At 38.9% G+C, this 16613-nt stretch overlaps 1 protein-coding gene across 1 annotated transcript in view; it reads right to left on the minus strand.

Annotated features, from left to right (window-relative positions):
- Positions 1 to 16613, minus strand: part of faf1 (Fas (TNFRSF6) associated factor 1) — a 63263-nt gene that overhangs the window by 39232 nt on the left and 7418 nt on the right. The window contains exons 3-6 of the mRNA XM_029000540.1: positions 13788 to 13834; positions 8882 to 9129; positions 8085 to 8176; positions 7785 to 7876 (exon numbers count right to left, since the gene is read on the minus strand). Of these exons, the coding sequence (XP_028856373.1) occupies positions 7785 to 7876; positions 8085 to 8176; positions 8882 to 9129; positions 13788 to 13834 (479 nt within the window). The remainder of the gene's footprint in view (positions 1 to 7784; positions 7877 to 8084; positions 8177 to 8881; positions 9130 to 13787; positions 13835 to 16613) is intronic.

Below are 16613 nucleotides of genomic sequence, written 5' to 3' on the forward strand. Positions count from 1 at the left end.
ACTATCAGGTCATGTCAAGCCAGACAGCAGGGGTAAAATATGGACTCAATCAGCCCAGCCCAGGAACAGCGACCTTGGATTGTGGGTTTGTGGTGGGGTGGATTTGCGTGACCCTCTCATTGCGTTGCAAAAGACAAACGTTCTTGCGAGGCTAAGTAGAGTTTCTGTGCAAACGTTTGGGCCTGTGCTTCTGAATATCAATCAAAGGCTTAAAATGTGAGGGCTGGGCTGGTTCAGAACTGGGGGACAGAATTAATATGTAGTGCGCACATTAATTATGCAATCACGGCTTTAATCTGAGGAGCTTTGGACAAGCTTATGTTAACAGAAGGCCAAATTTACTGTAATGACAGCATATTTACATTGACTAAAACTATGAAATCAATATGTAAATGTAATGTTTGTTGTAGCAGGCAAGAGGGTGATTGTGTGCGTGTGTGTGTCAGTGTGTGAGAGGTAGAGAGACCAAGAGAGTGACAGAAGAGAAGTGATGTGCAGGACAGGATTTTAAAATTATAATTTTTTTTTTTTTTAAACCCCTGCCATTTCAATAAATCCACACTGCACATTTAGTAAAAATGAAAACTTAATAATCAAAACCTAGGGATTTTCCCTATTTAAAGCACATTTTAAAAAGGAAGGAACTGTCTGCCCTCATACAATCTCATATTCTTTACTCTAGATACAGAACATTTAGGTAATGTATGTCATTTAAAAATCAATTCATGTCAAGGTCTACAATCACACAAAAAGAAACACAGGTTGATAAATTTTAATTGTTCCAGAAAGAGCATCCTATTATCCACACTGTAGGGTTTTCATTCCAAGAAACTTTAATAATAAAAAAGTAGCAGTATGAAACTATTTTGGCCAGTTAAGGCAAAAAGCTCATTTCAGATGATGTTGTCTTGAAACACTTTTAAGTCATAGGACTAGTGCTAAGGGACCTGGGTGTTGATTAGACTCCTAATTGTAGTATTCATTTTGTAAAGATGCAGGAGGAAATGGGGTGAATGGGGGAACTAATTCTGTATAATAATTTGGTTTATTCCCTATGGTTATAGAAGTAGTAGTCACTGGGGTGATCACAGTTTAAGTGTCAAATAATAAAAAAATTATAATGTACCAAAGGCAAAAATTCCCTGCCTGGACGAGTGCCTACCCTTGCCAATTGCAAATGAGACAAAAATAAAAACCTTTTTGCAAATGTGCAATGTATACATGTATGTGTGTGTGTGTGTGTGTGTTGCAAAAGGTGTGTGTGTGTTTATATATCCTCAATTAAACAGAATTTTTGTAGTTGATCTGAAACAGAAAAAGATGATGATTCATGCTGAATTATTCATCTACGCATTATTATTTATGGTGGAGATAAGAGCTTTGGATACCTCGCTGCGTAGTCAGTTAGTCAACAGTGCCTTCAGAAAAACTAAGCTTGGCTTGCAAGTGGATTTCTGTAACCACATTGGAGAGAATTCGTTCTCGACATCTCTGAAGCCTTCAATTTATTTTATAATCAAACAGAGGATTTAAATGAGAGTGGAGATATGAGTATGCTATTTGATTTAATCTGTTTGGTTTAGGAGGGTGCAGGAGAGTGCTCTGGTAATTGCCAACAGTGGCTTCTATTTGTTATGTCAAACAGTGCACCATTTCATGGGACTCCATGAAATTGGGGAGACTGAATATGTTGGCTAAAATAGTGCTTGAGACTGAAACAAAGACGTAATGGACGCAGTGACTGAATTTATTTGGCTACTATTTTGTCTCTTGCTGAAGTTGCACAAAAACAACCACGTCCGCTTGTTTGAAGATGCAGTTGCAATTTCATTGCTTTAGAAAACTGAAAAAAGGGTCAGTAAAAGAAATTAGACCCCTGCTTTAAAGGGACGACCTAGAGTAAATGTAAACTATGGTGAAATATGTTCATGTTGAACGTTACTAACATCAAGTCTTTCACAGTCTAATAATAAAACTAATTGCTTACAGCAATTCTCAAAAATATCAAATTTTTTTATTTGAATATATGAGCACTGTAAATTTAAAAAAGAAATATTTAATGATATTTAAATATTAATGATAGTCATAAGTTATTTATGAATGAACAAAGCAAATTACAGGACACAAGAGGTGGTTATATTTAGACAGACATTTATTAATGCAGTTATGCATTAATAAATGAAACTCAGAAACCAGCCTGATTAAATTCATGAAATGAATTCTATCAGATCCATATACCCACAGCCAGGATCTATTGTAATCAGTCCAATGGTGGCACAAGGGTCCCTGGCGTCAAGGCGAGCAGATGCTACAGTAAACACCCACACCATTCTGCCACCACTCTCCGAGACCTTGTTTTCCACACAAATCGAACTGTGACATCAGTGTGAAGCAACCATGGGATGGAGCATCATGTAAGGCCCAAGAGAGAACAGGAGAGGACCTATCATGCTCTCCCGACGACCCCCGTTTGTGGCGATGTGCGCTCCAGGGCTACAGCACTTCACAGTCGAACAGGGGTGGGAGCTTGTTTGACAGCCCAGGCGAACGCGAACCGACTGACTGCCAGCAGGTGACGAGAGGCGGTTGTTTTTTTTTACGATGGGTGGCTAACAGCTTTGCCGGCAGGGGGGCCTGGCACTCTAGCCATGGTGCGAAGATCCAAACCTTTTTCGGACCGTAACAGGGTCACCACACCTTCTTCAAACCCGAGAGCTATCTGTTCCCCATGCTGCTGCTTATAATGAGAATCTTCTAAAATCTTCACACAGCTTCTTGGAGATGGAGCAAATTATTCTTCCTCTTAGACACCAGGACATTAAAGGACATTGAGGAAAGTGTTAATTAATTTAATAATAATAACAAACTAACACTGGTGAGCAGAGCATGCAAAACAGAAAAGTACAACACTTTAATTACAAGAGCATCGAACACAACCCTGGTATTAAGTTCCCCCCTTTTCTTTACACGTCGGGGTACAGTATGCCCGCACAGGCCCACAAAGGCAATCATTTATGCAGACCGACACATGTGGCTGCCCCTTATCGGCCCCCCACTGGGTTTAACTGCAACCCTAATCAACACAGATAATTACATGGCACCGTCCCCTCCTGTTAGCCTTGATCCACTCCACACTTGAGCTACTTTTAGCGCCATCAAAAATTACAGCCTCACTTTCCCTTCGCATCCCATTCGCACTCTCCAGGTCAGCGTTTCAAGGCTAGTATTCGGTTTAAAAATGAGGGGGGGAAAGGGAAAAAATGACTGATGGGGTCTCTGTGGGGTGGTAAATAGTATCACTGGATCTGCAGAGTTTCTCTGCAACTCTGTGGCGGGCTGGTGGATCGGAACACCACAGACAGGCAGGGAGCTAAGCGCACGGAAGAGGCTGTCTGCAGACTCTCAAACACTTCCCAAGACCTCCGGCAGAATCCATTTACAGTTCTGATCAATCCAGATGGATCAGTGTTCAAATTTAAAACATTTAACAGAGCTTCTAAATATTATTATTTTAGGGGTAATCCATGCAAAAATCATAAGGAACTGGAACTGTTTCCTAGCAATAGCAATAGAAACGAAGAAATAAAGGGAAGTAGTTTGTGCACATTACATATGAACAGAGCAATAAAATAAATGAATAGATCGTTTTCGTTCTATTTTCATGCAACTACTTTACAATGCTGAGCTTTCACTTAATGAAATTTAAATTAACACATGCATCTGAGCGGCAGTTTTTTCTTTTTACCTACATGAGCACTACATTTATACACACAAACACACATATCTAATTGCAAACACTCATACAATCATAAGGTTTCTTAATCATGTTTCCATATGTATATCAACTTGCATTTCAAACATCTGAAAGTGTTCCAATTATCCTATAAATCTCCATCAAAACAAAGAACTACAATATTAGTCAATACTATAATAAGCTTAAAAAATGTCTAAATTTGATATGATCGCACCAATTTTCCCCAAAAAATGTTTTGTTCGTTTGCAAATCTGGCACAAAAATTTATGGGTGGTTATGGGTGAGGAGTTTTAAAAGTGCTAAACATAATAATTTATGTAACTGCAAAAATTATATTATTATAATGTATAGGATTTAACTGCTATTACAAACAAAATATTTTGTAAAAAGAAAACAGTTTGATTGCTGTAATGCATTATTTTGCACCAACAATAACTGTAATTATATAAATGACACTAACACTTTAATATCTCTATAATCTCAAGAAAATAAAAAAAAATTAGAGGCTCAGATAATCATTAGTGTTACCATGGAAGTCCTTCATTATTAGTTAATAAGCAGCGCCACCAAGTGTTTTGCAGAGGACACGCACTGCACACGCCTCCACAAACTTGAAAGATTATGAAATCTTTAACTTCACTCATGGGCACAGCCTCATGATAGGCTGATGTCACCACCTTATTATGAGCAGCCTTTCTGTGTAAAAGTCATGTAAACAATGATAAGTGTGTTTATACATTTACAATGACCATATGTTCTCAGACATTTCAGTGCAAATTTGGAAAAAAAAATAAAAAGAAAAGAAAAAAACCCTCAAAAAGTCAAATTTACCAAATTATTTTTAAACTACATTGACAACCCTGAAAAGCTTAACTTAAATGACCGGTTCTTCCTCCATGTAAAATCCACCTCGTTCATGTTCGGGCATAGATAATCAGCTGTAATTTACATGACTTTTAAAAGGAGGCCTGCGGCTGCGGAGGTGCGTCGTGTAAAGTGAGCAAAGATACTATAGACCTGCGCTAGTTTTAAACATTGTAAACATCCAAAAACATTTATCCTACGGGAACTATGTACTATGAACTATGTACTTTGTTACACAATCATGTGTCGTTCAGATCTTGCACATACAACCGTTGTACGCACAAAACTAGATACCAGAGAATTACTTTTAGCTGAGGCTGAACAACTGAATTCTGGTTGCATTTGGCAATAATTTTATAATATTGAGATTTAAGATTTATTGTGTGTACTTGTGTCTAGCAAAGGACTGCAGCTGTTGTGTGTGTTGTGTTCTTATAAAATTATCAAAAATAATTTTATAAGAATTGTGAATTGCCCATAGAAATGTACACTACAACTGCATCTGCTAGTACCTCTAAGCACCTACATAATTACATTGTTAATATTACATGTTGCTGGATACAATAAAATTACTGTTATTTTGTGGCCACGGAGTGTACACATTTGATGCAGTAAAAAGAATTACCTGAAGTGTAACTGCTGGCAAATGCTGAACTAATGTTTAACATTAAATGTTAGACACTGGAGTTGTTATCATACACCACTCATATACCACTTATGGACAGTGGTGGCCTAGCGGGTAAGGTTTCCAGTTCAAATCCCAAACGACCAAGGAGCCACTGAGCAAAGAACCGTCCCCACACACTGCTCTCCGGGTATGGCTGCCCACTGCTTACCAAGGGTGATGGTAAAAAGCGGAGGACACATTTCGTTGTGTCACCGTGTGCTGTGCTGGAGTGTTTCACAATGAAACTTCCACTTTTATTAATGATCTGCTCATTCACTGCAGTCAAGGCCGAAAGCCGACTGCAGACCAAATGAAACATGCACTCATATGTGGCATTTGAGGAGTAGATAATCATTGTTTCTTGCTAGTCACAAAACAGACGGATTAACTCACCATAAGCTGGTTTGTGTTTGTAACTTATTGGCCATACATTTCACATTGGTTTTGGAAATTGGTTTTGTTTGGTATTTTGTATTTTGAAACTTCCTGCTGCAATCAATGTAAGGTGATGGACCCATAATTCAGTTCGCACATTGAACATTGAAAGTGGGGTGAGAAGATTCTTCCTGACAAGTGAGGCTTGATAGTAAAAGGCTTGATATCCTCTGCACTAATGCATGGTGTCAATGAGTCAACACAGAAAACACAGAGTCTACCAACTCTATGCGTCACGCTCCCTCTACAGGACATGATTTTAACTGCAGCCAGAAGTAAACAATTTCTAAATCCCTTATGAACAGTACAGAATTTAGGTGTAGTTCACATTGAGGCTGTCCATTAACAGCAATAAAGTAATCTACTGGGATATAACAGAAGAAATTCTACACGCAAAATCCTGTCCTTTTTTCACAGTGCAGTTGGGGCTTTAGAATTAGTCTCTCTATCTGTGCTCATAAACAGGATCCAGTAGGTAGAAATAAAACTAAACATCAATTTTTTTTCTTTAGATCCCTTTGGATAACATGAATATAACCATCTTAACATTTGCAAGCAATCATTCAATTTATTTAAGGATTCCACACAGATGTATCATGAATATAAGGTCTTCTGTTCTTTATTAAGTCAAACAGGAGCCTCAAAATACAAATCGAGGAATAGTAATACCATGGTAAAAAAATGTGACCTATACCCACCCCACCACCATGTACTTATTTATAATATCCATATTATCCATTTGTTATGCTTCACAGCATGTGTTGAGTATTAGAAGTAGACGTGTGGCCCTTTTCTACATGGTCACATGATGTTTGGAAATAAAAGAGTTAAAGTCTCGTACACCTGTGTGGACGCTTTGATTTGCTACAATGAGCAGGAAAACTGCCGGCGTTCAGACCACGCTCGCCTTGTAACTGTTGTATATTCTGGTAGTTCTCCTTTAAAAGCACTGTGCTGTGGAGTTGGTCGTCTGCCCTGGTCCTGCTGCAAATTTTGTATTACACAAAAGCAGTAACGTTTGGTAAGTGTAATGGGGGGGGACTGAGGTGCTGTAAGTATGAATAAAGAGAGAGAGAGATATTCTCTTTCTTCCCGGCAGGCCTGCTTTCTCGACATACTTCACCTGAGTTAACTCCACTACACACAGACCCAAACCCGTTACAACCAGAAGTAACAAACGGCAGAAAAGTGGAGTGAGGAGAGCGCAAACTGAACAGAGCGTTTTTCTGCTCACTAGAGGAAATAATTTCAGACTGAATGTGGTAGCGTTTTGCTCTCTGTGGGGTTCAACACAAAAAATGTGTGGTTTTCTAAACTCCTGGTCAGAGGATAATGTTGTGTTGTAGATTTCTGGACACTCCTCCATTACCGATTTGTTTGTGTGCGTTTCGAAGTGGCAGAAAGAACTCTCACTCGCTTTGACACTATTGGTCGCGCAAAGCAACGGCATTATGAAATAATCGGTTATGTTTGGCACCGCATTGATGCAGAATCCTCCATGTCTGCATCGCAATGCCTTGATTACATGACATTGAATCTAAAGCAAACCATTTGACAAACGAGGCCTCGCGCAACAACAATTATGCTTTTGATTCATCTAGGTTGTCAAAAATAATTTATACAGAAATGAAGCGGCATGATTTGGGGGTGTTGGTGTGTAAGCTGATGTGTTGTATGCTGAGACATCAATTGAGATTTTCTATTTAATGGATACTACAAAATATAACATATAAACCAATCCATTCTAAACAACACATAATTTTTTATTCCGTGAACAACCAACACAGTAAAAAAAATCTTGGGTTATAAATCACTATTCACTATACTTTTTAGCCATCATTACCATTTTCTGTGCAGCTCACAAAAAAAAAAAAAAAAGATAAATAACAATTATAGTTTAACTGGGAGTAATTGTCTACCATTTTCTTTCGTCTACTAAATTTTACTTGTTCTGGAAAACAAATCAATCACTGGTCCAGATTTTCTGTCTAATGTGGGCCAAAATCCGTATGTAAAAGCAGCGTATGACACGAGAACCCACACGTGGCAGCAGCTCTCACTCACCTGTTCTGGCTGGTACTTGCACTGGGTGTGATGTCAGGAGTCAGCACATACAAGCTGTTGTTCTTGGGCAAGTGTAAAGTCCGTAAGAGTGTCTGCAAGATGGAAGGAAAACTGCATGAGAAAGAGTGAGGTTTATTACATTTCTAACATGACAGAGCACTGAAAGATTATTTTAACCCCTTTGTATGCATTACGCACACTGCTCACTCTCACAGCTGATATTTTTTTGCATTTAAATCCTCATACATGATCAAAATGGGCATGTCACTTATGTGAATCATTCCAGTTTTCTTTACTCACACTGTCCAACACATCGCCGCTCTTCCAGCCCTTCAGTTGCATCTTGGACATGGGGATCTGAAGCTCTGTTTCCAGAATCTGTTTAATTTCACCTGGGAAGGCAGAACGCTGCAGTTATAGTAATGCATTCTAGAAACAGGAGAGGGCAGCAGAAGACCAGAGGGAGGCAGCAAAAAGAACCACAGTGACCCAATGCTTCAGGAAATAGATAATCTAAAAATACAAAATTCTCAGTTAAAACCATTGTACCATGCGGTGTGTTCGATTCTGCTACCACAGAATGAGTGAGAAATTAATGTTTCCAACCAGTCGACACCTGCAACTTGCACTATATACTAAAAATCTTTTTAACCATGCTGTTGTCTCATGGAAATTAGAAAAAAATACTGAACTGTAAATTCATGATACACCTGCAACCTCCTAACAAATGGAACCACTTTAATGACATCCTGACAAGCAGAAAGGCGCTATATTTATTGCTAATAATGATAATTAAAAAAAAGAAAAAAGATAACGATTACATCGAGACACAAAATAAACAAATTTATAGTATTAAGTTCTTTCCACTGATGCTTTCATCTAGAGTGACTTTCATTAATAATTCTGAAGTTAACCATGTAATAAGATTTCACTATGAAGACATAAGATTTAACACTGATTTAAGAGTAGGGACCTGTTATATAGTTACAATACATATATTACACACTTATGCTCACAATGAGCGGTTGAGTCCTTTACAGATTGGAAAATACTTTTTGCACATTACAGAAGGTGGGAGGGTGTGTTCTCTCCCTCACCAACTGTGCTGGACTCCTCTAGGACCACTTCCACTGAGCGCTGGCGGTACTCCACACGGAAGTGGAGCATGCGCGGCTGGCGCTCCACGATGTGGCGCGACGGTAGGACGGGGCAGGACGGGGAGCCCGAATACGATGAGGAGGATGATGAAGAGGCAGGACCAGCTGGAGCCGCCCCACCAGGCCCCGTTGCTGCTTGGCTATGAGGACCATAAGGGGTGGTCTGGGAGGACTCGCTGGAGAAATTGCTAGTGAGTAAAAATAAATAAATAAATAAATAAATCTGCGCAGAAACCGACCGCAAAACAAAGATCCTTTAAAAGAAACACACACATGACCTCTATCCTGTCCCAGGATCAGTGATAGTTCACTGAACAGCCCGGGGGCGTTAGTTCACAAAAAGGCAACAAAATGTCACTCCCTGGCATGTCATTTCTGCTGTGTTCCATTTTTAAACAATACCCTCATTCTGTTGTGTGTGCAAACTTTCAGAACAAGAATATGACAGTAAACAGAAACTGTAATCTAAATCTGTGCTGATTTAATTATTAGAAAAGCAACCAACAAAAAAACATAGTTTTTCTTTAATTTAGGCAATGCAGTCATGTCAGTGGTGACTTCACACCGACTCTTTTTTGACCAAATTTGACCTCAATGTCAAGCACTGGCTGAACAGAACTTTTATTATATCATTATGTTCAGTAAGACTGGGTGTTTCAAACAAAGTTTTTTTTAAAGTTTAATATTAAATATTGCTCTTAAGTTAATAAAAAACGTTGGCTTCTGAGTTACTAAAATAATGATATTTACAGATTGGCGTTTTAATGACAGACATCTTAAAGGCTCCCTGACCTTTTTTTTTTTTTTTTTGTTTGCTTTTATATAGTGATCCCCTAATACTGTATGTGAAGTTGAGCTGAGGTGCAGTGGTGGCCTAGTGGTTAAGGAAGAGGCCCCATAATCAGAAGGTTTCCAGAAAAAAAGTTACTATCCCACCGGTTCATCAGAGTCTCTTGCGACGGAACTAAGAAAAAAAAAACTTTTGTGCTCATTTTTACATTAACTGCAATGCACTTTTTTTAGCCATGACTGTCAGTGGACTGTTTTAGTGGAGGGGTGGGAAACTTTCTGGCTGGAAAAAGAATGAGAAACTGGAGGTAACCTTTCCGCTTATGACAACATAAGAGGAGAAGTTCTAGATCAGACCGTCTGAGCTGCCGCACTCTGAACGGTGAAGCAGAATGACCAAAGCACTCTTTACACCTATCGCCATTTCTAGCCACTGCAGGACCATAGACGGGCTGGGTAAACTCGTATTAAATGTTAAATAATACTAAATGAAATTTTTATGACTGGGACTTTTAAAGCACTATAAATGCAGGTTAATGCAACAGGTTTTCAATTGAAATATTTGTGGGTTTTTTAAATAAATTGGGCAGTCTACAGGGATTTGGGAGGAGGGGGAAGTGGGGGGGGAGTGGTTAGTTTTAGGGAGAGAAAAAGAAACCTGCAGCCCCATTCTGAAGTGGTGACAAGGCCAGCTCAGCAGCAACGCAAACAGTATCAGGCAGTGTAAACAGGCTTTACGCCTCGGATAGTTCAGCCAGAGCCCAACAGACGTTCGATTGTCCAGCTAAAAACAAATCACCACACTCACTCTACTTTTTTTTTTTCCCTCACTGCTCCAGCCTGTGATACAAAACGTCTTTTTCTGAGCCTCTCCATCTCTCTCTCTATGTCTGACCGAATTCCCCCAAGCCCCCAGTCCCCACACGGCAGTAAATGATGTCTTTTCTCTCTCCACGCCATGACAAAGGCGCTCCTCTTTTCTGTGGGGGTCAGCAAATATCGTGCAGGGAGAGTGTGCAGGCTCCCAGCGCTGTGCACAAAGCGTGCATTTATCCCACCTTATTATAATACCAAAAGGTTAAAGACGTTAGGCTCAGAGGGCACGGAGGAAATCGTTACTGAGGCGGACAGGGAGTGATATGATCTAAGTACTTAACTGTAGCAAGAAAAACATTTCTGGTTAAATATTATTGTAATATTTGAAGTATAAAAAGTCTTGTAGTCCAGCATTCAAAACAAAATTGATAATCTTGATAAATATAAATGTACAGTTCATGGTAAAATCTTTACATTCATACAAACCATTTGTTCATTACCTAAAATCGCATGATGATTCACGCCAAGACATACTGCTAAGAAAACTACACAATACAACTATGTAATTTGTCACTCCACAGCACAACACTAACCCATCCCTGCTACCCATGGGATATTAGTATACTATTTAATACTATTGGGTATTAATAGTATAATACCCAAAACCATGGGTCATAATAGTTTTAATAGTACAGTCAGTGCCTCTAAGCATCTTCAGAGCTCTGAAATGTCTTCTGCAATATCGGTCCATCCGATCCCTAAACAAAAATAGTTGTAACAAACTAATCAATTATCATCTGAAATTTTCTAAAAGAGTCACCCTGCTTTCGCTTCAATACACCACATTAATGGGTTTATTAAGATTTAATAACAGGGAAGTGTTGTTCTAGAGAATACCTCTAGGTGGCACCCTCCCAACACAAACCACAGAACGGATCTTGCTCTGAGGACCACCACGACTCCAGTTGGCCTGTGGCACCTCAATGGGGGCCCTTCACTGCAAGAGATGCCATCCTATGGGCGCAGACTGGTGCCAGCCGCTTGTACTAAATAGGGCACTGGAAGCCCTGCTGCCAAGTCCCATTCATAATTATGTGCCTTTAAGAGCCCAAAAACAAAATGTTCTCATGCCCAAAGCGCGCACAGACACACACACACACACACACACACACACACACACACACACACACACAGAGTCCGTTGAAGAGAACGAGGAGTCTGAATATATTGGTTCTCAAGCAACTGCATTGAAAAGTAGCGACCGTTAAGATGGGTGGGGGGGCTGTAATCGTGGGTCACAAAGCCTAGCAGTGGCTTTTCCTCAGTAACAGTTTCAATTCCGTTTAATCTGGTGGATGCAAGTGGCCCGCTCTGCTTGGCTTCTGGGGATGCATGAAGCTTGGTGGAGTCACGGCACAGCTATTATTGTGCCATCGGCGCATTCACAGGCACATAAAACCGCAAAGCTGCTCCTCACTCATGTAACCATTACAAGTAGATTAATCCACTTCAAACTGAGGGAACATGGCATAACACCTAGATTGAATAAGAATTCATTTTTTTAATGAGCGTGCTAGTTTTGTAACAGTTCTGATAACATTGATGAAGTTACATGCCAGTAGAGAGTACCAGTTTAAGATAATGTGTACTGAAACCTGAAAAGTCCTCAACTTTATTAAGAAGCAAAATAACGTGCTAACAATATAAATATTAAAGCACACATACAGTAAAATCTAAACACTGTAATATATTTCGGTTTAATTACTTCAGTTCACAATCACAATCGTACAATGATCAAGATGCAAATAACATTATAAAATGTGACTTTTATTTACCGTTACACTAAAACTATCAGTATCACAGTGACAAAAAAGCATTTTATCATTAACGGACTATTCTCTTGAGTGATGCATGGGGGGGGGGGGTCATGCCTTATTACTGGGTAGTTCAATATAAAGTTATGACAAAAGCCATACATGCACGGGACACAGAAAACTAGTCTCACTTGTTAAAACCAACTTCCACAATAAAATTCTGTGAACTCTGTTAGCATTCAGACAAAACTATTGCACCAAATATTTCAATGTATAATGGGGGGGTCAAAACTGTGCAACGCTTCAATAAAATAATGTTTATGCAATAGCAACATGACCAAGATGGTGTGATGCACGAGACAACAATGTCACTGGTCTAAAATCTACATGAGAGCTGTTAAGTTTAACATATGATCGCCAGTTAGTATCAAGAGTTTAAATGTAATGCTCAATGCGTTATTCAATATAACATATATAAACTGAACTTTGAATATCTGGGTTGTGTTAATAATTTGCTTTGAATATCATTTAAATTAGTAAAAACAATTACATTGTTAGAGGTAACAGTGTTTCAAACGTCTGCAAAACCTGCAGGTTTTTAAATACATTGAAATTAAATAATGTGTAGCTAAGGCATTGTTCCACAATGCTGGATTCACCCAATAGATTGGTTAAATTGAGACAGAAGTCATGATAACCCAATAAGAATACTACTTACCTAAACGTCTTAAACATAAAACCTACTGATGAATCCTGCTTTACAGAACACAAACACTCCCTGTCCTAACCAAACGCACAGAAGCCACGTTGCATGGCCATGTTAGTAGAGCAGCCCAAGACAGACAAACCACAACTGGTCAGTTCGCAGCTAGAATCCAGAACCAAGGAATAAGGCACATTTTAACAGCACATTTTGGAGGCCAAACATGTTTTTTAAATTATGACAGTGCTACCAATCGCTAAATACAAATCACTCAGCACAAACATTTTAGAATTTTAAGCATCTTAAAAATTTAAAATAAAAAAGAAATCAGTGTTACTGTTGGGGAAAAAAGGCCATCGGGTGACATGGGTTAGATCATTCAAATAGGTGCTGCTAAAAAGGTGCCAATTTTGCAAAAATGCCACCAACAGAAGGAAACCAGCATGTGTTATTATTTCCTGTTGTCTTAACTGTAAAACCTTAGAAAGAATAATTAATCATACCCATTTTTCCTTCCCAAGGAAACAAAAAAAATGATATTTCTTGAGTAAACTGATAAATCAGTCCATTTCTGTCCGTTCAAAATCATAATTTTATTGTTTTAAGAAACTTCAGTAATGAATAATAATAATAATAGCTTTTTTTTCCCCAGAGAAGCACAAAAGGGCAAAAACGGTAGTTTCACTTCATTCAGTCCCTGTGTTCAAACCACTTGATTTCTTACCTTTGTAAAATCCCATTTTCCTGGGGTATCACACCATTGATTGCTGCCTGCAAAGAGAAGAACGCAATTTAGGACACAGTCAGTAATTTACCTTCATTCAGCAGGTTTTGAGCAAAGAGCAAGTCTTAATTATTGTCACTCCATTTTAATGTAAAAGAAAGGAGGACTGAGCTGTTTCAATTAGTCTCTCTTTGGATGAAAAGAAGAGAAGGGAAACTATTTAGAGAAAACCGAGTGGATTCTTCTGTATGCAGACTCTCACAACTTGTAAACCCCACAGCAGAATAAATGTATGTCCCTTCAAGTTCCTCCACCTCGGAGAATTGGAGTGTCTCAGGCTTTTCTGTCAACCCTCTAATGAGGACAGGGGCGAGGATTCAGTGCCTCCACAGCACCTGGAAAAATGCAGTGAATCCAGAAAAGCACTTTGCTCTGCGTTTTCTTGCATACCTTTGCAATTAATAACAAATATGAATGGAAATATTAATAGCAAATATAAATGGATTTAGCCACAAAGGCTCAGTTCTGTAGCTACTGGTTGCTACTACTAGTTTCTTAAAACCAAGCAGACTATACAATACGCTTTTATGAAATAGTATTAGAGATTTAGACATTCAATATAAGTCTAGTCATAGAATGAGAGACAGAATACAATACATTAAGATCTGCCAAATATCTCTCCTGATTCCAACAAGTCAGCCTTACACACTGGCAAATCCATGACAGATGCCATTTCAACAAGATAATAAGTGTTGTTCACTTCATCTCTCAGATGGTTTAAATTGTTCTTTATAAACATAAGTCTATTCTCATATCAACAGTCAGAGCCTGCAAGATCAGATGGGATGTGTCCCAATTCTGCATGTCCAATAAACGTCCAATAAATAAACTTGCATAATGAACTGGAACCATAATAATAAAACCACATTTGAATCAGCTAATTTGTTCGCTGCCGCTAGTTTGCTTTTTTTTCTGGTATGATTTATTGACTGTAAGTGGTCGTCACATATGTTTTTACATATGAGCCAAGCCGAAACGTTGTGTATGCATGCGCATTTCTTTGTATTTGTGTATGCGAAAGTCCGTCTGAGTTTTCCACATCGTGGAAATCATAGGGTCATAAGGATGCTTTATAAGTCAAAAGACAAAAAATTATAGAGATGTTACATATATTACTTCATGCATGCATGAAATTATTTGGCATTGATACAAAATAACATCTGGAAAAACAGTAAATATCCATGGTCTAGCCCACATCATAATGCATAGAGACTACAGGAAGCAAAAGTGTAACAAAGTACAAGGAGTAACTCTTCTGCTGAGAATCATGTTTTCAAAATTACAGTCTGAATGTGACCTTTTTAAATAGGTTTTAATGTAATTCAGTGTTATAACCCATGACCATTGCCAATCAGAGCAAGTTATCTGCCCACGATGTAGGACAAAAAGGTTCTAGTGGTTTTTCATTGTTTGAGCCCTTTCAAGTGTGCCTTTCAAAGCAGGCACAACCACAGTGAAAAACAGTCAACGTAACCCAACATTCTCTGAAAAATCTCTGAAAATACAACAAAAAATTCAACATGTTCCAAAAAAGCTGAGACAAGGGCAGCAAAAGACTGGGGAAGTTGAGGAATGCTCAGAAAGCACCTGGGTAATTGGAAACAGGTACATGATGATTGGGAAACCCAAACATGATTGGGTATTAAGGGTCAGTTGTTCACAAGCAAGGACAGGACAAGTTTCACCACTTTGTGAACAACTGGGTAAAAAAAAAAAAAAGTCCAGCAGTTTAAGAACAATGTTTCCCCCAATCTACAATTTCAGGAAATCTAGGGATTATCATCATCTACTGTTCGTAATACAATCAAAAGATTCCGAGACTCTGGGTAAATTTCTGTTAGTTGCAAGGTCGAAAACCCACATTGGATGCCCATGACCTTTGATCCCTCAGGCAGCACTGCATTAAATCCAAAAACGTCCTGTAAAATATATTACCACAAGGGCTCAGGAATACTTCAGAAAACAATTGTCAGTTAACAATTCATATATGAGATGAACAAACACAATATAAGCCTATATTTTCATTTGCATCCTCTCGAGACCCTGGCCCTGGTATGCCTGTTTAGAAATCTATCCCTGTCAATTCCAGCATGTAACCACTACTGTTTTCACACGCTTTGAGAAATGCGGCTTTTACAACAATTTACATTTACATTTACAGCATTTATCAGACGCCCTTATCCAGAGCGACTTACAATCAGTATTTACAGGGACAGTCTCCCTGGAGCAACTTAGGGTTAGGTGTCTTGCTCAGGGACACAATGGTAGTAAGTGGGATTCGAACCCGGGTCTTCTGGTTCATAGGCGAGTGTGTTACCCACTAGGCTACTACCACCCCACAATGTGACTAATTTAAGGATTTTTATAGACTAACTAGCTTTCCGCCCCACAAACACATTTAACCTCGTCATATCAGAACAGGTCACAGTGGAACTGTTTTACTTACGTAATTATTCATATCAGCCATTTTGCACAGACCCTACTCATGTAAAAGACGGGAAGAAAGGCATATGATGTGACTTTCAGTTAAAAACAATCAGTCTGGCTGCTGAAGAAGGAATAAATCTGCTGCACGTAAGATTGAGTAGAGCCAGGGGCATTGTTTGGGGTTTTCTCTTCACCTCCTTCCCTGTATGCCCATCAAAGGGATGTGCTGGCCTTTTCTACCTTACTAGCGAGAAGATTAATTATGATAAACTGGAAATCCTCTAAACCTCCATGCCAAATTCACTGGATATAGGATATTCTTTATTTAGTTAAACTGGA

The sequence above is a fragment of the Denticeps clupeoides genome, chromosome 13 (assembly GCF_900700375.1).
Source record: "Denticeps clupeoides chromosome 13, fDenClu1.1, whole genome shotgun sequence".
NCBI lineage: Eukaryota > Metazoa > Chordata > Actinopteri > Clupeiformes > Denticipitidae > Denticeps > Denticeps clupeoides.